The sequence below is a fragment of the Hyperoodon ampullatus genome (genome assembly GCF_949752795.1).
Source record: "Hyperoodon ampullatus genome assembly, chromosome: 10".
NCBI classification, from domain to species: Eukaryota; Metazoa; Chordata; class Mammalia; order Artiodactyla; family Ziphiidae; genus Hyperoodon; species Hyperoodon ampullatus.
Genome location: NC_136923.1, coordinates 104,675,599 through 104,698,526, shown reverse-complemented (window position 1 = coordinate 104,698,526; position 22,928 = coordinate 104,675,599). Strand labels below are relative to the sequence as shown.

At 51.2% G+C, this 22,928-nt stretch overlaps 1 protein-coding gene across 3 annotated transcripts in view; it reads right to left on the bottom strand.

Moving 5' to 3' along the window:
• Window positions 1-22,928, bottom strand: part of GMDS (GDP-mannose 4,6-dehydratase) — a gene marked incomplete at its 5' end in the record, with an annotated part of 495,581 nt that overhangs the window by 18,786 nt on the left and 453,867 nt on the right. Inside the window, one exon of one of the 3 annotated variants that reach the window (XM_079713982.1) lies at window positions 10,346-10,492. The exons of the other annotated variants lie outside the window; for them this stretch is intronic. Within the exon in view, the coding sequence (XP_079570108.1) occupies window positions 10,472-10,492 (21 nt within the window). The 3' untranslated portion in view covers window positions 10,346-10,471. Of the gene's footprint in view, window positions 1-10,345; window positions 10,493-22,928 lie in introns of those variants that run through there. 3 annotated transcript variants of the gene reach the window in all.

Below are 22,928 nucleotides of genomic sequence, written 5' to 3'. Positions count from 1 at the left end.
AAAAGGTGGAAGCAACCCAAGTGTCCATCGACAGATGATGGATGAACAAAACATGGTCCATACACAAAATGGAACATTATTCAGTCTTAAACAGGAAGGAAATCCTGACACAGGCTATACAGCATGGATGGACTCTGAGGACGTTGTGCTCGGTGAAATAAGCCAGACACAAAAGGAAAAATATTACATGATTCCACCCACATGAGGTCCCTCAAGGAATCAGATTCATAGAGACAGAAAGTCGGAGGGGGGGCCCAGGGACTGGGGGAGGGGAGTGAGGAATTACTGTTTAATGGAGACAGGGTTTCGGTTTCGAGAGAGTCAAGAGTTCTAGAGAGGATGGAGGGATGGTCGTACAACACTGTGAATGAAGTTAATGCCACTGACCTGTACACCTGAAAATGGTTAACGTGGCAAATTTACTGTATATTTTACCACAATAAAAAACTCCATGAGTACTCAACTTGAAAATAAATACATCACTTCTATACTGAACCACTAACTCTCCTTTATCTTTGGAAAGGGGTCACACCAGAGCCAGTTCTCCAGGTGGTTATCTGAGCCTTAATTTTTGTGTGCTTAGCATCCAGTACAGTACTGTTTACATCACGAGACTCAATACAATGAATTTAGAAAAAGGAGCAGAGATGAATATAAGGATTCTGGTTATTCTTTCAAATTTCTAAAGCTACTCATCCAACTATTTCCTATTCAACTGACATATATAGGTATGCTTTTTTTTTTTTTTTTTTTGCAGTACGCGGGCCTCTCACTGTTGTGGCCTCTCCCGCCACAGAGCACAGGCTCCAGACGCGCAGGCTCAGCGGCCATGGCTCACCGGCCCAGCCGCTCCGCGGCATGTGGGATCTTCCCAGACCGGGGCGCGAATCCGTGTCCCCTGCATCGGCAGGTGGACTCTCAACCACTGCGCCACCAGGGAAGCCCTATAGGTATCCTTTTTAAGTGAAGAATTTTCCCATTTAAGTAAAATATTTACACTATTATTATTTTTTTTTAAGGTTGAAAGCCCTTAACATTTTAAATACATGATGTCCGTTTATATGGCCCCAGAGCTTTCTATCTGGCCATGCGTATAAGGTCTCGGTGAACTACAATTTTGGAGTCAGGGTCACATCTTCATGTCCAGCCACGGGTTCCCTGGTGAGGGAGCAATCTGTCCAATCACGATCACAGCCACCAGGGCTGTTTGGAGTCTGTGCTGAGGCTCCTCAGGAGAAACAGGTATGGGGGTGCCGTGGAGGGACCATGTGACGGGGCACAACATGTGCCTCCCTGAAGCCACACTGACATCCTGCACCAGGCCCATCACAGAGAAGCCTCTGGTTTCCGTGGGTGTGAGCATCTTCGATCTATGAGAGCCTCGGGTCACCCACCATGGGACTGCGGGAGACTGAATGGTTAAAAATGCAGAATTCATTCTTTCATCCAGTGGCAGCTGTCATCATGTAAAGGTGGACAGGCTGGCATGGCCTCCCCCGCCATGGAGCGTGTGACAGCTGTCCCAGCCTGTGCGGACTTCCTGCATCACCGGTCCTCCTCAACCCTGTGTCAGACTTCCCGTTTGCCATGGTGAACTTGGGCCAGCCTTGGGGAGTGCGCAGGCACTTGAAAAATGCATTGCTACGCAGGAAACCAAAGCAAAACAAATGATTGTAACTGTAATGTCCATTTTTTAAAAACAGTAACCCACCCCCTGTCCCTATGGGTTAGCATGGGTGCAGTCCCCCTTAAACCCGGGCTGCATGTGGCGCGCCCGGATAAGCTGAGAGGGCGGTGTGCACTGGGACCCAGGCTGCCACGTGGGTGGGTGGCGCTGTCCCCGCCCCAGGGGCCCGCCGTGCCCCTAACACAGGTCTTAACTAGCAACTCGGAGGACATGCAAAGCCACCAACCCGCGTGCTGACAGGCTCAGGGGGTGCCTGACGGGACTAGAATGACTTTTTTACAGTAAAGCCTAGGACTTGAGCTACAGGAGTTTGAAAATCTTCATACGAAACTGGAAAGAGTGGGGCTCATGGAGAGTTAGGCTTACGGCCCCCAACACCCAGGAAAACGAAACCGTCCCCCACTGCCCAGAAGAGGAAGGGCCGCCGCAGCCTCCGGGGCCCTGAACACACCTTGGATAGTGTGTGTTTCTCCAGAAAAGCAGAGGACGCAGGCAGGGATGATGAGGGGCACATCTGGCAGAAGAAAGGGGGGGTGAGAGAGACCGGTGGGAATCACCCCTTGGTAAGAGTTGCCGGCGGGGGGTGTGCAGAGGCTGGCCACGGAGTCCTCCTGTTCCGGTGCTTGGCCACCGGCTACCTGAGTTCCACCCACCTGTTGGTTTGGTCTGTGAGATGCAGGCAACACAACATCACAGAAGATGGCAGCAAATCTAAAACCCAGAGCCGGCTGTAAAGTCTTTTTAAAACAGACACAACCACAAAAGACGCACGTTCACGCGCAGTGCCCGCAGCTCTTAGCTGCCTGAGACACAGGTGTGAGGGGCACATCCTCTCCAGGCGGGTCCCAGGGGTTTGTGATCAGCGCTGGTCACACCACATGGCCCCCTTTCTCCCATCCCGACCTTGAGCTACGGCCCGAAGAGACTGCAAGCCCAGCAGGCAGTTTTCAATCGGCACCTGAAGCATCGCCACACCAGAGGGGCAGGCGACCCCAACAGTACCCCGGCTTCTCGAAAAGTGCCGGGAGCCCTGGGACGGCCAGTGCTCAGCACAGACCTCGCCAACATCCTTTAAACCTGTAAATCCATTGGGGGCTGCATTCTTAGACCCGAGTGGCCTGCACAGAGGGAGCTATTGGAACTGCTCGTCGCCAGGGAGCGTCGTCTGGCTCATCGCCAGGAGGTTGGGAGGGTCCAATAATCTGTGAGGATGGTCATCAGGCACTTAAACAGGTGCTCAGCTTCGCATCTTCAAAGTGCCGCACGAGCGTTAATTACTGAAGTTCACGACACCCTGAGACGTGGGTCAGTGTTATCTCCACTGGACGTACAGGAGGAAACAGAACGGCTGACTGGCCGCCCAGGGGCCACACGATAAGCCGGGAGTGGGTCTGGGACATAAATCAGAGGCACCTGATCCAAACGGCACAGGTGTGCTGGTGGCGCAGCCAGTGGCTCACCGCGCCTGGGCCCCTGCCGCCGGGCCGGGGGGGATGTGCAGAGACGCGTCCCCTCCGCCCCCGGGGCCCGTGGCTGCAGCAGACGCTGACCAGCCAGGCGAGCCCCAGGCCGTCTGCCCTGTCGGGCCTTCCTCGGGTGATGCTGTTCCTCCATCACCCCCAACCCAGGACACTGGGTAGGAGTGACCGCGAAGCCAGCACACGTGCTTGGTGCTCCGGCCAGTCTGGCTGCAGGGGCGGGGGAAGGACGGCCCCTGCCGCGCGTCCCTCACCGCCTGGGAAGTGGCCTGGCGTCCGCCTAGAGGCAGGTGGCCGGAGGAGCTGGGGTCACACCTACAGGTCGGGGGGCTGAGGGAGGAGAGACAGAGATGGAGGAAACGAGGAAGGCCCAGGGCCATCAGAACAGCAGCCAGACCCACGCTGGGGAAACGGAGGAGATGACGGCCAGGAACCAGCGACAAGCGGGGGCTCGGGGCGCAGCGCGCGCGAGAGGCCAGGGCCTGGGGGCTGCGGAAGGAGAGCAGAACCGGGCCTCAGCCGTTCGGGAAGCACCCGGCGGGGAAGGGCTGCAGCTGAGCCCGTCACCCGCGGAAGGCCCAGGAGCGGGCTCTGTCCCGGGGAAGAGGGGCCGGGCCGGGAGAGCGAGGGCCCGGCCCTCGGGGATGCTGGTGGCACGTTCTCAGGCCACTTGCGGGAGTACTGGAAGGTAAACATTCGCGTGGATGACAAGTGTCACCTCCACAGCTGATGGTAACTTAGGTGCTGTCATGAAACCCAGGAAAATGCCTCGATTTAAGAAAAGACGAAATGAAAAAAAAAAAAAAAAAAAGGGAGTTCCCTGGCGGTCCAGTGGTTGGGACTCGGTGCTTTTACCGTGGGCCCCGGGTTCAGTCCCTGGTTGGGAACGAAGATCCTACAAGCCTCTCGGTGCAGCAAAAAAAAAAGAAAGAAATCATCCCAATATTTCCCCCGTTGACTGATGACAGTGCAAGTTTGGGGATCACTCCCGAGGAGTGTTTTGTGCCCTGAGCTGGCAGATGAGGAGGCAGCGGCCAGGAGGAACGACGCTGTTGAACAACTGGTCACGAGGATTCAGAAGCACACCTTTCAGAGCTGACGAATCCTCGGGAGCGGGTGGACAGGATGAGGCTGTAGATTTGCATCTGTGTACTTTACGACATCGTAAGAGGTACCACCGTGTCCCTTCATACGACGCTTCCTTCTAGGATACCCTTTGGGGAGGTGTAAAACCTAAAGTAACACTTTTTATGCCACAGAACCCTCTGCTCAAGGTTGGTTTTTAAGGCCAGATGGTAGCTTCTCTGGAGCGTGCCCTGGCGGAGGAGAGCGAGGGAAGCCCACGTGGGCGCCTCTGTAATCTGCTGGGAAGTCTGGGGAGCGAGAGGCTTGGGCGTGGAGGCGTGCAGGTGGGGCACGGGGAAGCACCGCGTCGGCCCAGAAAAGGCGGCCCTTTAGGAACCCAGCCCGGTCTAAACTGGGGACCCCTCACAGCACCCCATCTTGTTTTGCCACATCTGAAGCCCTCAGAGCTTCCTGGGGCAGCAGGAAGCCAAGCTGCTCTCCCTGCAGCCACACGGCCCCGCACAGTCTGTTCAGCAGCCAGACGATGCTTCTGGGCGCGGTGGTTGCTGGGGCCCCTCCCCGTGGGAACCACCGGGACCCCTCGGCTCCGACAACAGCCTGCAGGGCCTGAGGGGACCGCCGTGGCCTTGTCCCCACTCCCCCTGCGCCAGGCCACCAGCCCCCCGCTGCAACATCAGCTGGCCGAGCACACACCTGCCTCAGGGCCTGGGCCCCTCGGACGCCCTTCCTCCGAAGGCCACCTCCCACAAGGCCCGCGCAGACCCTCAGTACTGCAGAGGCCTCCCGGCCGTATCTCCTGCTTTATCCTTCACAGCACACATGTCCCCGGCCTGTCCTCCGTCACGGGCTGTGTCGCCCATCAGGACGCAAGTGCCCCCGAGCCTAGAGCAGAGCTGCGCACACTGCCAGCACCCAGAGAGAATTTGGGGGATAAACGCTCAGTATCCGCACATACCGCCTGTTATAGCTTCTTTGACAATAATAAGGCCAAACGCTGCTTACAAAAAAAAAAAAGGAACCCAGTACAGTTTTTACTTTGGTGATTCTTTCTATCAAATTAACTCTGAAATGTTACCCATTCTTACTCCAAAAAACCAACTTTGGATCTTAACAATTTGTTTTTAAGATCAAGAATCTGCTCTTTGCTACTTGAATCTTCTATCAACCTTTAGTCAAAACCAAGAGATCCTGGGCCGGCCTGTGGGCCACAGAGATTTCTGAGTCCTATGTGCACCTCCTTTCTTCCCAGGCGCCCCCCAAGCTCCCCCTGGCATCCTTCACTCACGCAGAGCCTGGGGTCTTCTCCCCACTGGAAAGGGGTCAGCTCCCCTGAGAAGAACCTTAGATGAACAAGTGTCTCCTCCTCCCTAGGAGGCTCCCCCCACTGTGTCTGACGCAACCTCTGCATTTACGACCCGGACCGTCAGTGGTTGACAGCGATCCTCGCTTGAGTCTGCGCAGAAGGGCTAGAGGGGATGTGACGTGTGGCTCGGCCGGTGCTGAAGGTCTGAGCCTCACGTAGCTACTCCCCGGTCAGCTGCAGGCCTGGCCTAACCGTTAGGAGAATGTTGCTTATGTTTAGTGTGTAAGCATAATATTTAATTTGAAAAATCCGAGTGTAGCAGTGAAAAGCTGCACGTACGGGTGGAGATGTCTTTACCTCACTGATATGGAAGGTACAGGGCTGTAAAAACACTGTGAACTTGAAGTTAGAATCGTCCTAACTTTAGCCCTGACATGTCACTCCAGTGGGGTTCACCAGAATCGCTGACACACGACATGTGTGCTGCATAAATACGTATGTCTGTCCACGGACAGCTGGCGTTCCACGCCTGTAACTCGCAGAGTCTGTAGCTGGGACTTTATCTTTTCCCACGGTGTTCAAAGGTGGCTTGTGCTTTTAAGGACGCACAGCGTATAATCACGATTACTTTAAAGGGTTTCAATTCCATGTGCAGCAGAAGTAATGGGCCAGCCTAGGGATTGAGGATGACAATGACAATTAATATAAAGGGGAAAGGGACGCAGGCCCTGGGCTCGTTAGCGCAAGTGGCAGAGGCTTATCTTAGGCTCACTTCATACACTCTTTCTCCCAGTTTTCTTCTCGGGTCAGAACGAGTCCCTGATAGGGATGGTATGGGACAGTTTTGCTGCTGTTCTGGGGTCCTGCCTGGTCTTCCTCTTTCCCTGGGGCCAGAGCAGAGGGCCTCCTGTCCTCTCCTGGGCTTTACAGATGGTCACTGGGTTGAGATGGTCACTGGGGCAGAGGGAAGCGAGAGGTGATGAAGGGGGCGGAGTCTGTACCTGTGCCTGCCCCACCTGATGGCTGCCACCTGAGAAAAACAGAACTTTTGTACATTTAATCATGTGTTAAGTGTGATGAGGAAGCATGCTGTCTGAAAAAGCTCCCACTGAGCTAAAAGAAGCTCATAAATACCATCCTTATCCAGCTGTTTGGTATGTTCGGGCTTGTTATACCAAGTTGAGTTAGATAATGGGTAGAATATTTCCTTCTGGGGAGCTTGTTTCGAATTTCAGTGACATAGAGGATCTAATCTTGACCCCGTCACATTAACAGGTGTCAGCCAAATGGACCACAGACAGTGGTGACAGAGACCCTTCCATTCAGGTGGGCTTGGGTCCATGTGGATCCCTTCTGACCTCGTAGGATGCAGGGGTGAGGATGTGGCAGGTAAGTGGCTCGGCACCTGTCCCATATTATGGCTGAAGAAACAAAGGCTCTGGGAGCCCCCGAAGGCCAGGCAGCTGTGAGGCCCTGGAACTGGGAGCCTGCACGCCTGCATCTCCTCCCGCAGCCCCTGTGTTTTGTGCTGTGCAGCTGCTGGGCTCCTCTCCTGTTGGTCCTGCAGCTGCACCAAGACCAAGAACACCATCCACAATTGTGGAGAAATAGGGCAAAAGTGAAGCGTCAGAGAGCCACCCATTCTCCCGCTCTTTGGCCTGACTGCAGTGGGAGGGGACCCTCCGCCATCACTTACCTGAGTGTGGTCTACCCACCTGTCGACGTTGAAAAGAGGTTCTTGCAAATTTAAGAAGTTATACAGACACTCAGAGACCCAAAGGATAAGTGAAGAGGACTTTGAAAGACCCCGAGCGGCACGAGTTTATCCCCACACCACCAGCTTTTCATGTGGGGCTGGGACCGCTGAGCAGTCACAGAATGCCAGGACCCTGGGGCTGGGGTCCCATCTGAGTTGGACCCTCGCTGGAGGAGCGGTGGAGGAGTCACCCCTGTAGCGTCTACAGCTCCCCGAGGTCACAGTGTCCTGGCACCTTGGCACGAAGTGAGCTCACGGGATGACGGCGGAATCAGGAACTAAGCTCACCTCTGACACCGTGAGCCTGGCCGGTGCACAGCCGTTCGGGGAGCACCCGGCAGCGAAGGGCTTCAGCTGAGCCCGTCACCCTCGGGGTCCAGCAGGTCAGAGCCCAGCTGGACGGGGACGCACCGGAGCCCAGGCGCGGCTGTGCCCAAAGGGGCCCTGCCATTGGCTCGGCAAGGATGCTGGCCATGTGGGGGGGCGGCGGCCTGTGGAGGCAGAGTGCAGGACGCCCGTCTGCTCCACAGACTGCTAGGGGGCCCGACCCAGAGCGCTCGGCCTGCCACTCCGCCTCATCTATCTGGAACCATAATTCAAGAATGAGATTGCCCTGGGTTTTCTCCTCCCACCATTAAATTCCATTCAATCATAAGAGGCAAAATGCAGTCACGCTCAAGAGCCAGATGTTATCACTACAGACCTTCCTTTATAAACCGCCGTGAAACCTGAGCGCTTGATGAGCCCAGCTAAGCAGCTGCCCCTCTGACCCGACTGCATTACACTGGCCCCATCAATTCAGGCCTCAGTGTAAACACCGCTTCCCAGGGCCCCTCGAGAAGCTGGCGAGAAGCAGCTGACAGAGCCTAGACACTTTTTAACAGCAATCTTGTCCTACAACACCAGGGGGATTTGCCGGGCATCTGGGGCTTTATAAAACCATATGGACATGCTGAAAGAATTAAAACCCTTTAAAGATGAAAAATTGATGGTGACAGTCCTTTCTGAAGACCAGTGGGTGTGACTGGGTAGGAGAGTTGTTCTGACACACTTTTGTAGTTTGTCAAGTGACACACTTATATTACTTTTTTCTTCTTTCTCAGATATTTACTCTAAGGTGGCCATTTCAATAAAAAATGAGAAAATGCACCCCAATGATGAGTAACTTGGACAGTTTAAGAGGATCGAACATACTCATTGTCCTGCTTAGGTTTCTCCTGATGAAGGTTGGGGTCCTTTCCCCATTCAGACCCCGAGGTAATGTTCCCGAATCTCCCCGACTCCGCTCGAGGCTGATGCTCTAGGGAAGCCGGGTCCCTATGTGAGCCCCAGACAGACGAGGCAGTGCCCACGACCCTGTCATTTATTTACTAACATTACAAACGGACGAAACTTGGATTTCTGTAAGATGCAAGAATATATTTATGATTTGTAAGTAAATATGCTTTCATGTAAGGTTATTTCAAAAGAGAAGACCAACCTTGGAAATAGCTGTCTAATTTCTTTTTCACTCTGTATAAAAACAGTACTTAGTCACTTTTTGGCTTAACTTCCAAATAAGGAGGATACTGCCACTTTTTGTTAAAATACTAAAATAGTATGTTGGTAAGCAAATAAATGTATAAGATTTCTAAACCCTAATAGAGTACTTTGAAAAATATGTTATCAAAAAGATTTAACAACACCTTTAAATCATAAATTGGAAAAAAACATAGGCAGAAAATGTGAATATTTTCAGACATGGGGGGCAGAAAAGGGAACACAAACATCAAAACAGAACATTTTCCACTAAGGTAAAAAAATACTGTCGACTTAGAAATAGGTGTTTTGGAATATATGTTGCTTTTCACAACACATCATCCGAGTTTTGCCAAATCACAAGCACTGGGGTGTCTCTCAGGACAACAAAGCCTGAGAGGTACCAGGGATTCTCATGCTGAACTTCACGTCCACCGGGATTAGTGACGCAGCACATGTGTGTCTAACTCTGTGAAGGAGAGTCTCCTCCTGAAAACCCAACGCCGAGGCCTAAGGAAACGTCCGGCGTGGAGGGTGGGCTGGCAGCTGCCCAAGCCTCTCCAGGGCGGCCCGCTCATCTCAGTGTCACCTTAGTGTCACCTCGGAGACGGCGGCCCAGGCCCTGCAGGCTCCAGGGGTCTGGTCCTGTGCTTCCCAGGTGTAGGCTCTCTCTGAGACACAGAGTCTATGACCTTTAAGGCTCTTCCCATCTTTCCGATCAGCATTTGTTTCGAGAGGAAAATGACTTTGTGAGTTAATACCTTAATAATAATACTTAAGGGACCTTTTGTCCCTTAAGTAAAAAGAAACAACGTGCGTTGTGTGTTTTGCTGTTTAAATGACCTCAGTGAGCTCAGGAAGCCTCCACATAGAAGCTCCGCCAAAGGCCATCACAGCCTGTCCAGTGACGGCAGGTGGTCGCCAGGAGGCTGGCCCCCGAGAGGCCTGGGGGCTCCTCAGGAGTGCCCGCCCAGCACTACAAAGCCTCTTCAGACCCATCAAGCCCCTGGAGGATCACACGTCCACCCATCGGGGTTGGGGGGCTGGGAGAGGGAGTGCAAGGCTGTCGTGAGGCCCAGAGGCAAGAAGCAGGCTCTGCGCTCAACTCCCAGGACCACACTTTTCTCGCTTCGACTTGAAAAAGCGATTTCAGAAAGAAGGGCTTCTGTGGGCTCTTCCCACCCGAACTGGGGCTTTGGGAAACTTGCTGGTAGTCACAGGAGCCTTTCCCACTTCACGTAACACACTGGAAGGTGGGATCTGTCAGTTTTTGAGGCATCACGGCTGGTAACTGATGGGGTGTTTCCCTTAATTAATGAGCAGGTCAGTCATCTAAATGGAACGGGTTTATCCTGGCAGGGACAAGACAGAGAAAAAGTACATCAATATGAAAAGCCAGAATATTCTCCGAGTTGGTTTTATAATTAAAAGGACGTTTACAACGAGGAAAACTAAGTAGACACAGATTCTGGAAACATAATCTTCCCAAGGTAACAACGGCTCAGGAGTAGTGCAGAGATAATCATCTCCTGACGTCTTCTGTCTTCAGCTGCATTTTTAGTTTTCACTCTGCATTCCATGGTTCCAAAAGCCGAAGTCATCTGCAGGTCAAACCATGGCCTGGGGTGAGTACCTCACACTTCTTAACAAAATGCATCTTCGTTCTGAAACAGAAAACTCTTGCTCTGAGGCTGGATTCAAGGAGCCACGCCTCTTACAAGCTCTCCACCTCCCCTCCTTGGTGCGGGGCGCGGGGCGGCACACTTCGCTTAGCTTTCCTGTCACCGTGTAGCTGCAGGGCTTTTCGAAATTCTAGACAATGAAGCTCATTTCCATGCTGCTCACCTCCCAGCAAGCGCAGGCCTCCGGGAGGCTGGAGTGCACAGACGGGGCAAAGATCCGATGGCCGCACCCTGCAAACCACAGGCCGTGCTGTCACCAGGGCCCTGAACTGACCCCTTCCCAGCCCCCCAGGCCCTGTGGAGAGGCCAGGCCTGGCGGGGGCTCCCCCAGTCCTGCAGGAGACGTGGCCACGCCAGTGCCTTGTGGGAGGCTACCCCGGCCTCCGCGCCCTGCTCAGAGGAAGCACCAGCCGAAGGCAGCTTTCCCGCCCACGGCTCTTCAGTGAAGCAACAGGGTGACCAGGAGGATCAGGCCGAGATCACCGCCAGCAGCCCAAGCTCCCCAGAAGGCGGCTCCGGGGCTGGGCTCACAGTCACCGATGTAAGCCACTGAGAAGGTAAACGGAAACTCAGGATGAATGGCATCGTCCCGATGACTTAAGAGGCAAGCATGTCATGCCTTCCCAAATACGTACAGATTAAAAATAGGCAAAATCACACATACAACACCAGCACACACTTCCTCTTTGTATTTCTTTTTTTAAATAAATTTATTGATTGATTGACTGATTTTTGGCTGCGTTGGGTCTTCGTTGCTATGCGCGGGCTTCTCACTGCGGTGGCTCCTCTTGTCGCGGAGCACGGGCTCCAGGTGCGAGAGCTTCAGTAGTTGTGGCTCGCAGGCTCAGTAGTTGTGGCTCATGGGCTCTAGAGCGCAGGCTCAGTAGTTGTGGCTCGCAGGCTCAGTAGTTGTGGCTCGTGGACTCTAGAGCGCAGGCTCAGTAGTTGTAGCGCGTGAGCTTAGTTGCTCCGCGGCCCGTGGGATCTTCCTGGATCAGGGCTCGAACCCGTGTCCCCTGCATCGGCAGGCGGATTCTTAACCACTGCGCACCAGGAAAGCCCCCCTCTTTGTATTTCTCCAAGAGTGTTCTGTCCTGGGTTAGCCGACGCCCAGTACAATCACACCCGGGTCTGGCTTCAGGAACGACGGGTGTCAGAGGTGCTGGCCCTCTGAAGCCATTACTGTGTTATGTTTTCCGACGTGATAAAGCCGTGTGGTGCCCACGTCACACTGAACGGATGGGACAGCAGACGGGAAGGGCAGGGGCTGGACAGGCCTGGGGACGGTGGGGGGAGGGGGGGATGGAGTGGTCCCAGGGCACCGATGGGGGCCTGGGCGTGTGTGCACGTCCGTGTGCCTGTGTGGGTCCACGCGTGTGCACACGCACAGACATAAAGAGATCTAGAGTTTTGCGGGATTCTTTCAGTAGGGAGATAATTCTCAGGAATGAAAGTCTCTCTGAAATGGCCAGTTTCATGTCTAGCATTCTCTGTCACTATTTCAGTCTTTAAAATTGATGTAAAATTAGACATTTCCCAACGACTGGTCTCCTTAGTCAGCAAAATCAGGTGGGGAGAGAGAACTCAGAGATTGGTCTCGAGGGTCCCGGGAAACAGCGGACGCAAAGGTTGCACCTGGGAGTAGAGAGAGGACCTATCTGGCCACCAGACTGAGCATCTCCCAGACGGACCAGGCCCCTCACCGGGCACGGAACGGCGGCTGGATTTCTTCACGGTCTCCACCCTGTCTCACGCATGTTCTTCGGCCCCACCTCTCATCCTGCCGGTGGGAAGCTGGGGGTCTCGGGCTGGCGTCCCACTTGGGCGTGTCGGGAAGACAGCTAAGTGCTGGCTCTGCAGTCCCCCACGCCGGGCTGGACACCTCAGCGGGATTCGGAACGCACCACTCCGTCCCTAATTCCCATTTTAAACACAGCATGAAACAAACCGCTGACCAGCCCACAGCAGCTGGCACAGGATCAAGCAGGCCCACGGTGGCGTGAGCTTTGGCAAAAACAGATGAGGTTTGGGATTCGGAGGGCCTCTCCGGTTTCAGGCCGTGGCCAGCATCCTGGCATCGATGCCGTCCCAGGCGTTCGGGCTGCTCCCCTCGGGGGGTGCACAGCTCCACAGCTCCCGAGACGGCAGGGCGGGTGCCAGGGCCGCGCCGGGTCCCCTCTCCCCGCCCCACCGCCTTCTCGGTTCGATAAAGATCCACGTTTCTTCCTTTGACTTCTCTTCAGCTGCGTGTCCAAAGGCCTTCCTTAAAGTAGGCTTTCTCTTTTTAGAGCCGTTTTATCTTCACAGGAAAATGACACAGGAGGTAGAGGGAGCTCCCGTGAGCCCCACTCACCAGGCCCTGTGCAACCCACCCCGCTAACACGAGCTCAGAGCAGCATCCTTGCGGCAACAAATGGACCAAACCGATACACTGACTCAAGTCCGTACTTGACACCGGGGTCCGCTCTGTTGTACCATCTTTTGGGTTCTGACAAACGTACAATGTCACACGTGCACCATCACAGGACGGTACAGAATAGTTCTGCTGCCTTGAAAACAACCTGTACTCCACCTATGATACCCACCTCTCTCCCCTTTAATCCCTGGGAACCACTGAGCTTTTCACCGTCTCTGTAGTTTTTGCCTTTTCTAGGATGTCATATAGTTGGAATGGTACAGTGCGTAGCCTTTTCAGATTGGCTTCTTTCACTGCATATATGCATTTAAGGTTCCTCCTTGATGGTGACTTGTGGCTTGAGAGCTCATTTCTTCTTGGCGCTAAATAATATTCCGTTGTCTGGGGGGACCATGATTTACCCATTCACCTACTGGAGGACGTCTTGCTTCTAGTTTTTGATGATGATTAATACATTTGTTATAAACAGTCACATGCAGCTTTTATGTGGACAAAAGGTAAATACCTAGCAGTGGGACTGCTGGATTCTATGCTAAGATTATGTTTAGCTTTTTAAGAAGCTGCAAACATTCCTCCAAAGTGGCTGCACCATTTTCTTTTCCCAGCAGCAATGAAAGAGGGACCCTGTTGCTCCACATCCTTGTCAGCATTTCATGTTCTGGATTTTCAATATTCTAACAGGTGTGCAGTGGTGCCTCATTATGGTTTTAACTTCCCTAATGACATAAGACATGGAGCATCTTTTCATGTGCTTATTGGCCATCTGTGTATCTTCTTTGGGAAGGTGTCTGTTTAGACCTTTTACCCATTTTTAAATTGGGTTTTTCATTTTCTTATTGTTGAATTTTCAAAGTTCTTTGTATATTTTGGATACCAGTCCTTTATCAGATATGAGTTTTGCAAACATTCTTCTCAAAGCTTGTGGCTTCTTTTTTCCTTAACAGTGTCTTTCACAAAGCAGAAGTTTTTAATCCTAATGATGTCTCACTTATGAACTGTTTTTTTCATGGGCTGTGCTTTTGGTGTTTTAACTAAAAACTCCAAAGTCACTAGATAATCTAGACTTTCTCCTATATTATCTTCCAAAAGTTTCTCAGTTTTCCATTTTACATTTAGGTCTATGATCCATTTTGACCTAATTTTTGTGAAGGGTGTAAGGTCTGTGTCTAGATTCTTTTTTTTTTTTTTGCATGTGGACATCCAGTTGTTTCCATACCATTTGCTGAAAAGACTGTCCTTTCTCCACTGAAACGACTTTGCTCCTTTGTCAAAGACTATCTGCCGCTTGGGAGGGTCTGTTCCACAGGTCTGTTTGTCTGTTCTTTTGCTGACATCACATGCTGTCTTGATCACTGAAGTAGTGACAGCTCTCTGACTTTGCTCTTCTTCAGTGTCGTGGTAGCTTTTCTGGGGGGTTTGCCTTTCCATATAAACTTTAGAATCACTTTGTCAACATCCACAAATATAACCTATAATATTTTCCTTCTTTATGAAGAACTTGTTCTAACTTCATTTTTTTACAAGGTAAGTCTACTGGTGATAAATTTCCTTAATTTCTATTTGTTTGAGAAAGTCTTTATTTCTCCTTTGCTTTTGAAGGATAATTTCACTACACACAAAAATCTGGTTTTGTCTTTCAACCCTTTAAAAATTTCACTTCACTCTCTTATTGCTTGCATGGTTGCTAAAGAGAAGTCTGATATAATTCTTACCCTTGTTCCTGTATAAATATGGTGGGTCTTTTCCCTCTGGCTTCTTTCAAGACTTTTTTGTTGTCTTTTACTTTCGGTACTTTGAATATGACATACCCAACCATAAATGTTTTGGTATTTATTTTGCTTGGAGTTCTCTGAGCTTCCTGGATCAGTGGTTTGGTGTCTATCATTAATTGTGGAAACTTCTCAGCCATTTTTACTTCAAATATTTCTTCTATTCTTTTCTCTCTTCCTTCTCATCCTGGTATTTCCATTATGTGTATGTGACACCTTTTGTAATTGTCCCACAATTCTTAGATATTCTGTTCCAGTTTTTTTCATTCTTCTTTCTCATTCTTTTCAGTTTTGGAAGTTTCTATTGACATATCTTCAGGCTCACTGATTCTTTCCTCAGGCATGTCTAGTCTACTGATGAGCCCATCAAAGGCATTCTTCATTTCTGTTATAGAGTTTTTGATTTCTAGCATTTCCTTTTGATTCTTTCTTAGAATTCCCATCTCTCTGCTTGCATTACCCATCTGTTTTTGCATGGTGTCCACTTTTTTCCATTAGAGCCCTTGGCATGTTAATCATAGCTATTTTAATTTAAAGTCTGGTAATTCACAAATCTCTTCCATATCTGAGACTGGTCTGATGCTTGCTTTGTCTCTTCAGACTGTGTTTTTCACCTTTTAGCACGTCTTGTAGCTGAAAGCTGGGCTTGATATATTGGATAAAAGGAACTAAGGTAAAAGGGTCTTCAGTGTGACGTCTTGTGTTTACCTGGCTAGGAGGTAGGCTGTGTTTATTGTCTGATGTAGCTGTAGGTGCCAGAGGCCAAAATTTCCTCCAGGGTCCTTGTGTTTTTGTTTCCCTGCTTCTCTTTGGGTTTCCCTAGAGACTCCTTCTTAAATAGGGTCTGAACCTTGCAGTTTCTTGTATAATTACACAGGAGGCTGCTGATGCGGTGTAAGTGTGAGAGAAGGGAAATACTGCATAATCCTACGATTACTTCTCATTCTGTTTCTGGGTCTGTGTCCCTGGCTGTGACCTTCACGGCTGCTTCTCAGTTTTCTGCTCCATCTTCAGGGAGATGAGGGGGCGCAAGGGGATGGAGGTTTGCTTCCCCCACATCGGTCAGGCCTGGGGACAGAGCTTCCCTGGAGGGAAGGGACCAGAGGGCTCTGGACGCATTCCAGACTGGTTACTTTCCTCATCCCCCAGCAAAGGCGTGAGGTGACTGACTTCTCTCCTCCTTCACCCCGGGAACCAGCAGGGCTCCTGCAGATAAAAGTCATGGATGCAGGGCCCTGAATGCTGGGCCCTAAGAGTTCTGACCTCTCAAGAGTCCATGCTCAGCCTCTAGCAACCAGCCAATCACCCGCTGTGCGTGAGGCCAGCCCAGTGGGAGGTTCTACTCATGCTAGCTCTGCATTCACCTCTCTCTCCAATCTGGGGGCAGCATTTTTCCCTCAGTGCTCTGATGGGTCTAAGAAGACCTGGGGACTTTCAGCTGGTTCAGCTTGTTTTCTCCTTGTGAGGACACGTGTACACGTTGGAGGGAAACCAGAAGTGAGTTCAATGGACTTTCATTTTTCTCCCCAACTAAATGCAACTCAGATCAAACACGGGACGGTAACACATAAGGCAGGGACAGTGGTAAAAAACCAGACAGGTAGAACATTTTAACAGAAGACTCATTCAGAGGTGAGAAGATTAAAATAGATTTTATAATTATTTTCCCACATGACATATTTATAAATTCCTGTAAGGAGGGATTTCCCTGTGCCAAAATACATTTCCAGGCATCCCTTTTGGTTATTTAAACTTATCATAAAAAATCACTTAAAATATTTTCATTTACACAAGCAGTGGAACACAGCCCAGTCGCCGTGTCACTAAAGACTACGAGGGTTTCATTATTTGTTTAAAACAAGAATCCACTGCAGCACTTTCTAACACCTGGAACGCGGCGGCCAAGTAACACGTTCTCTTAGTGAGAGCTGTTTACCACCCTAGACAAAACTGCCTTCCAAAAGATGTACACAGCCCCAAGGTGTGCATGCGCACACACTCACTGCACACTGGCTGGGGCTCTCATGTCCGGAGCAGCCGGACCTCTGTCCTGACGCCAGGACATGTGCATCTCAGAGGAGCAGCGCCTGAGCGAAGCACCCCTGTGCACTGGGTCCAAACCCGCAGGTGAGAGCCTGGGACACCCTCCTCCACTGAAGCTCACGGACCACTCCCAGCCATGGGTGGGTGGGAAAGAACTTTTAAGTACAAATAGAGCCCCAAACAATGACTATATTACCTTAGAGGTGACATTAGCATGAAATAATTTAGGTCAGCTGATGCAAGAGCTGAGAGGCTGAACCTTGACACCGACGGTCACCAGGTCAGGCCAGGTGCCCTCGGTATGGCTGCTGGTCTGTTCCGGTTTGCTCTTTGCTCCCCAGACTTGCTGATATGGGCCCTACAGGGAGTTTAAGGCCCATGAATGGCCCTCGGGGTAATGACGGACCCTATGGATGGACCCTCGTCTGCATGTGCTGTGCTCTCCAGGCCTGCAGGGCACCTCCGGGGGTGAGTCTGGCCATTGCGTGTTGCTACAGTTCACTGTGTCCCATATTTTGATAACGCACAGAGTGTTTTATTGCAGTCAAATAATATCTTGAGCTCTCACAACAGCAAACTGCAGGAACTTCAAAGGGATTCCAGTCCAACTGGAACCATCACTACAAAACAAATTTTAGCTTTATTGTTAGCCAGACCGCAAAGGGGCAGAGATGGTGCCAAAGTAAATGCTCTTGAAATCTCCTCTATATATTATCTTTGAACAATTAATTGGTCTCCTGGAGACAAGGGGAAAAAAAGGAAAGAAAACAAAATAAAAGGTTGACAATGGAATATATTGTTATTGGATGTGTGGTGTGGATAAACCGTAGTCGTGATGCACAAATACCTGTTGAATTGATCATTCATTTCAGCTAGTCTGTAACTGCACGCATGAGGCCAGTGCCGTGGACTGAAATCAGACTCACTTTGCAGATTACATCTTCGGCGGGTTGCAGAGCAGAGGTCCTCCTGCCTATGAGACCCTAGTGTCCCTCATCACAGGCTGTTCATCAGACCATTGTCACCGTCACCAGGTCACCAGAGGTGACCTTCACTCGTGAAGCGTTTCTCTGTGGCGAATTCCCAACTTGTGGGCCCTTCGCCACCCTGACTTCTTCCCGAAGCCTCCAAAGTGACAAGACGTGGCTCTGGGCAGCCAGCTGTGTGGGCAGGACACGAAGGCACTGAGCTGCAGTGACCACACGGGGGCCTGGCCCGTATCAGGAGTGAAGTGCTGGGGATCCCAACCCCAGATACTGGAGTCCCTCGGTCTGCGATAGGCATTGTCTTCTTAAAGCTTCTGTCTTCTGAGGTGCTGTATAGCCCGAGGCTGGGCAGATGCCAGCTCTGATTCTGACTGTGGCTCTGTTTCTTCTGTTGGGAACGGCGCCTGTCTTCTGTCCCTATGTCCCCCGCCCCCCAGGAGCTGAGCCAGAACGAAATGTCACCTCGATAAGGTCCGCTGAGGTCGTCACGTTAAAGGCATAGTGAATTCCAGGGGCAACACCGGAGCCGTCAGAAGCACCAAATAGTCGCCCACAACTGGCCTTGCTCAGAGAGCTCCTGTCCCCAAACTATGGAACTCGGTCTGCAGGGACGTCTGCTGTGGGGAGCCCAGGAATGCTTGTCACTCTGACACCGATACAAGCGACCTGAAAGGCTGCTTCTCATGACAATCGCACTGGGTGAGGTTTCCCGGAGAAAAGTCCCACAAGTGGGCTGGACACCATTTAACGCTTGGTCTGTTCTGACAGTTCACACTCACTGCTGCCTCCTGAGGGGGGCAGGGGGTTGAAAAGGAGAGAAGCAAAACACACACAGACACACACATGCACAGACATACACACGCACACACACACAGACACATACACACAAGCAGACACACATGCACACACACACCCTGGGGAGGTGATGGGCCCAGGGCGTGTGTCAACGCCGGCAGGAATGTGTGCGCGCTTGCCTCATGGCCGTGTCCTGCCACGCGGACAGGCCAGCACTTGTCGCAAAGTGACAAGGCTTCTGCTTGACAGACACGCATGACGGCGCACTGCAGGGTCTGTCACATTGTTGGAAGAATCCCTCAGTCTGCAGGCAGCTGTGTTGGAGCACGCAGGGCTCTGACGGGGCTGGGTTCAGAAAGCAGCCCTGTGCGTGCGGAATCGAGGCTCCCGGGTCCCCACTCAGGACCAAGGCCATGGCTCTGAGGATGGTGGGAGGTGCCCTGTCTGGCTGGCAGGGCTTCCTGCAGCCTCGGGGACCAGTCAGGCCCACCGCCTTCTTGGTCTTCCTGGACATCTCAATAAATGGCTGAAGTTGAGTGAAGAATGCTATGAATCTGATTTTCAAGAATCAATTTAGCATATTCACATGCAAATGTCTTCTTCTGATTTTAATGGAAAGATTGTGGGATTTAAACTTGGAAGAGCCAGCTCCACATCCTGGACCCTCACGTACAAGGGCCCAGCCTTCACTATTTGGTATGGGCTTATGACAGTTCTGGGCTTATGAAATGTTCTCTTCCAAAACTGCGATGCTTTCTAAACACAGACAATTCACCTTCCCAAGCACGCGCAGTTGTGAGAAATTTGATGGGATTCATTTATTTATTTGCTAATTTATTCTAAGACAAATACAAACAAAAGAGAAAAAGGAGTCGATGTCCAGAAAGATCTTGGTGCACTTTGTAACATTACCCACTTAGGAAAACACTAGCACTGTTTCAGGGCCCAGCAAGGTCTCCTCCCCTGCCCCCAAGGACGGGGGAAGCATATGAAAACGTCATGATAAGCTGGCTTTGGCGAATAAAAGCTTTAGACATGAGAAGTGTTTTCATCTCACCTGTGCTTTCCCTAAATTCGTTTTCATTTAACTAAAAAGTTCCTTTGCATAGTCCAACTTTGTATTCACAACCCACTAGATGAAGTCCTAGGCTCTTGGCTTTTGAAGCCTAACTGGTCATATTTCACCTGTCCTAAAATCCCCTAGATTAGCAACACAAGTTCTTCTAGCTTTAGGAACAGTACATTTAAGAACAGCTTCAACAGATCTGGCTCCGTGTAAATGGAGTCCACCATCTCTTAGCTACATGCTTCACACGAGGCACGTGATCTCATCACGCCTCAGTTTCCTCATTTGTAAAATGAGAATAGTAACCATAACACCTAATTTATAGTGTCACTGAGGAGTGACTGAAACAACATATGAACAGCAGGGTGTGGAGCAACTGGAACTCTCGGACACCTTGCTGGGAAGGCAAAAGGGCAGAGCATCCTTGGAAAACAGTTCAGCAGTGTCTTCAAAAGTTAAAAATACACTTCCCATAGGAGCCAGCAACCCCATTCACAAGTATTTACCCGACAGAAATAAACACGTGTCCACACAGACCTTGTACGTGAACGTTTGTAGCAGCAACATTCACATCTGTCCCAAAGGAAACATCCTGGTGACCTTCAGCTGCTGATGTACCCACAGGACGGGGTGCGACCCAGTGACACACGGACCACAGACACGGAGAACGTGGTGGATCTCGGCCGCTGTCATGTGAAAGAAGCCAAACACAAGACTCCAAATGAAAGACTCCCTTTCTATGACATTCAAAAAAGAAAAGGCTAAAGTGTCCCAAAAAAGTGGCAGAGGTACTCTGCAATGGAGCAGGAGAGAACTAGCTCTCCCGGGTGACAGAACCGCTCTTGGTGACGGGCACACAGCTATGTCTGACGCCAAAACTCATCAAATTGGAACTGAGAGTGAGTGATTTTTACTTCTAATAAAGTGCACCTCATTAAAGCTGGGAGGAGGGCAAGTGTGGTACCTGCCCCCAAGCAAACTGTTATGTCTCCCCCTTTAGTTGTCACTTAGAATTACAACCCCGTCCTAGCTGTGTTAATGCTGCCTGCCACCCAAGCCACGCTGACCTGACCTCAGGCTTAAGTGCTGCTTTTCTCCTTCAAGTCCTTCTGACAGAGATTGCCCCCTTTTTACTACTTACCTACCCGCCCCCGGCCAAAAGGCAGTGAGATTGTAAATAGCATGCAGGAGTGCCAAGCGTTATTACTCTTGTTTTCAACTAGGACCACGGCACTACCGGAGCACCCCTGGCCCGCCGAGGTTCAATCGCGGATGCAGAGCCATGGGTACAGGAACTGCGAAGATGGGGACGGACTCTAAGTTATGCTCGATTTCCGACTGCACAGGGGCTCGGCGCCCTTAGCCCCAGTGTTGTTCAAGGGTCAACGGTATACAGATAGTACAGTTCTTTGTTTGCTAAGTGACTAGTAATAAAGTAAAAAAAAAAAAAACTCCAGAAACCTATTTAATCTTAAAAAGTAGTTAAAAGGCCAGTGACGCTATATCCCTACCCTCTCCTTATGTTCACAGAGCACACAGATGCTCGCGCTTCCATGCTCAGGAGACAGGCTCCCTCCCCAGGGCCTCGGTCCTCTGCCAGTGGGACTCTCCCCAGTGTCTGGAATGGGGCAGGTGCCGGCACCGGCGTCCAACAGGAGGAACCAACCAAAGAAGGTGGAGAGAAGCAGAGGGCACACAAGTGGGGACCTGAGGCTCAGGGTGAAGAAAAACTGTGGTTGTTTCACTCAACATTTCTTGGGGTTACTAATTAATAGTGTTTTGTAACATCACATGCCGACGCCTTCTTCTGTACACACCCGAAGCCTAATTCCTCTTTCCCGTTCTGGGTGATGGAGCCATAAGGCAGAGGGCAGAGTCAGGCTCTGAGACACAGTGCTGGCTGCACCCTGGGCACTGGGCTGGTTCTTGATGATGGTGGGCTGGTCAGTGGCGGGGGGAGGGGGCCTGGTGGCAGAATGGGGACCTGTCACTCTAATCCCGAGCCTGTTCTGGCTGGGGCCACGGCTCGAGGTGGGGAGCAGAATCCAGCGACCTCGGCCCCGCGCTCTGAAACCCGAGACGCCGCCGTTCTTCCCTGCACAGCGGTGCGGAGCGTTCGGTGGGTGTTATGACTTGTCTGGTTCCCAGAGAAGGAGGAGTCCTGCCAAATATTTGTAATCTATGCTGCTGTGTGCAGTCAGGGAAGCCACACCCAGAAGCCAGTGCATGGCTGCAGAATGAAAGCGTTCCTGCTTGAAGGCCAGATGGAAACGTCGGTCCAGGGGAGGAAGCTGGGGAGCCTGGGCCTTGGTTCTCTGCGAGACATTTTCTCCTTAGGCTCTAGTAGACGCGCACCTTTCTCCAGCCTCTCTGCATAATCACTGTATTCTTCTCTGTGAGTGTGGTCATTGCAGACAATATTTGCATCTCTTCAAAGCATCTAGGTAGATAGGTCCTGATTCATTTGTATTTATGTCAAGAGCCAAAATGGACTGCACTTATCTGCGAATGGTCTTCTCTCTTCCTCTGAGTAAAGCACTTTGTCGTGTTTTCTAAGGCAGCACTGGGTGAACGCTGGGAGGTATGATCGGAGTCAACCTGGGGGCTGGGCTCCTCTGCATTTCAGGGCTGGCTTCACTATCCAGAAGGGTTAAAACCACTCACCATCTGAGGAATCAGTAAGGTAAGGACTAAACACATTAATGGATCATCCCAGGATGCAAGACAGTTTTTTTAATGAGGTTTTTTTAAAGTTAGTAAGGCTGAAATTTATTTTTTTATAGTCAGATAATAGCTACCAGCAGCGCCATCTGTTGAAACACTGCAAAACTCCATTTCCTCTGTCCCAGTGAATATCTATTTTAAGTAAAGAAAGAGAATAATGTTTGGGATCAAGGGTAGAAATGGAAGTTTATGGGGTTTAGTCCATTTAGTCCCCAGTTTCAGGCAAAATCACAACTATGATTACTTCCCAGACGAGAGGAAAAGGCTGCATGGAAAGCCCTCACCTCACCAGCACCCTCCCCGCCTGCTTGAGGACACAGTCCCTCCCACCATGGAGAATCACGTGCTCAAGCCTCACCCCCAGGCCTGCTCAGCTGGGGACAGCAGGAACAGGCAGACACAGTCTCTCGCTTCTCAGGATGACTGGGTGTCAGGGCTGGAATGGCCCAGGCGCCCACCCTGCAGGAAAGGGGACAGGGCCCGGGCTCCAGGTCTGGACCTTGCCCAAGGTCAGACAGGCGGTGAGTATCAAGGTCATGACCGGAATTCAGGCCCCAGGTGTTCTGAATTTCAGCCCACACCTCCTTGCATTGCGCTGCAGGCCTGTCCCTCCATGGTG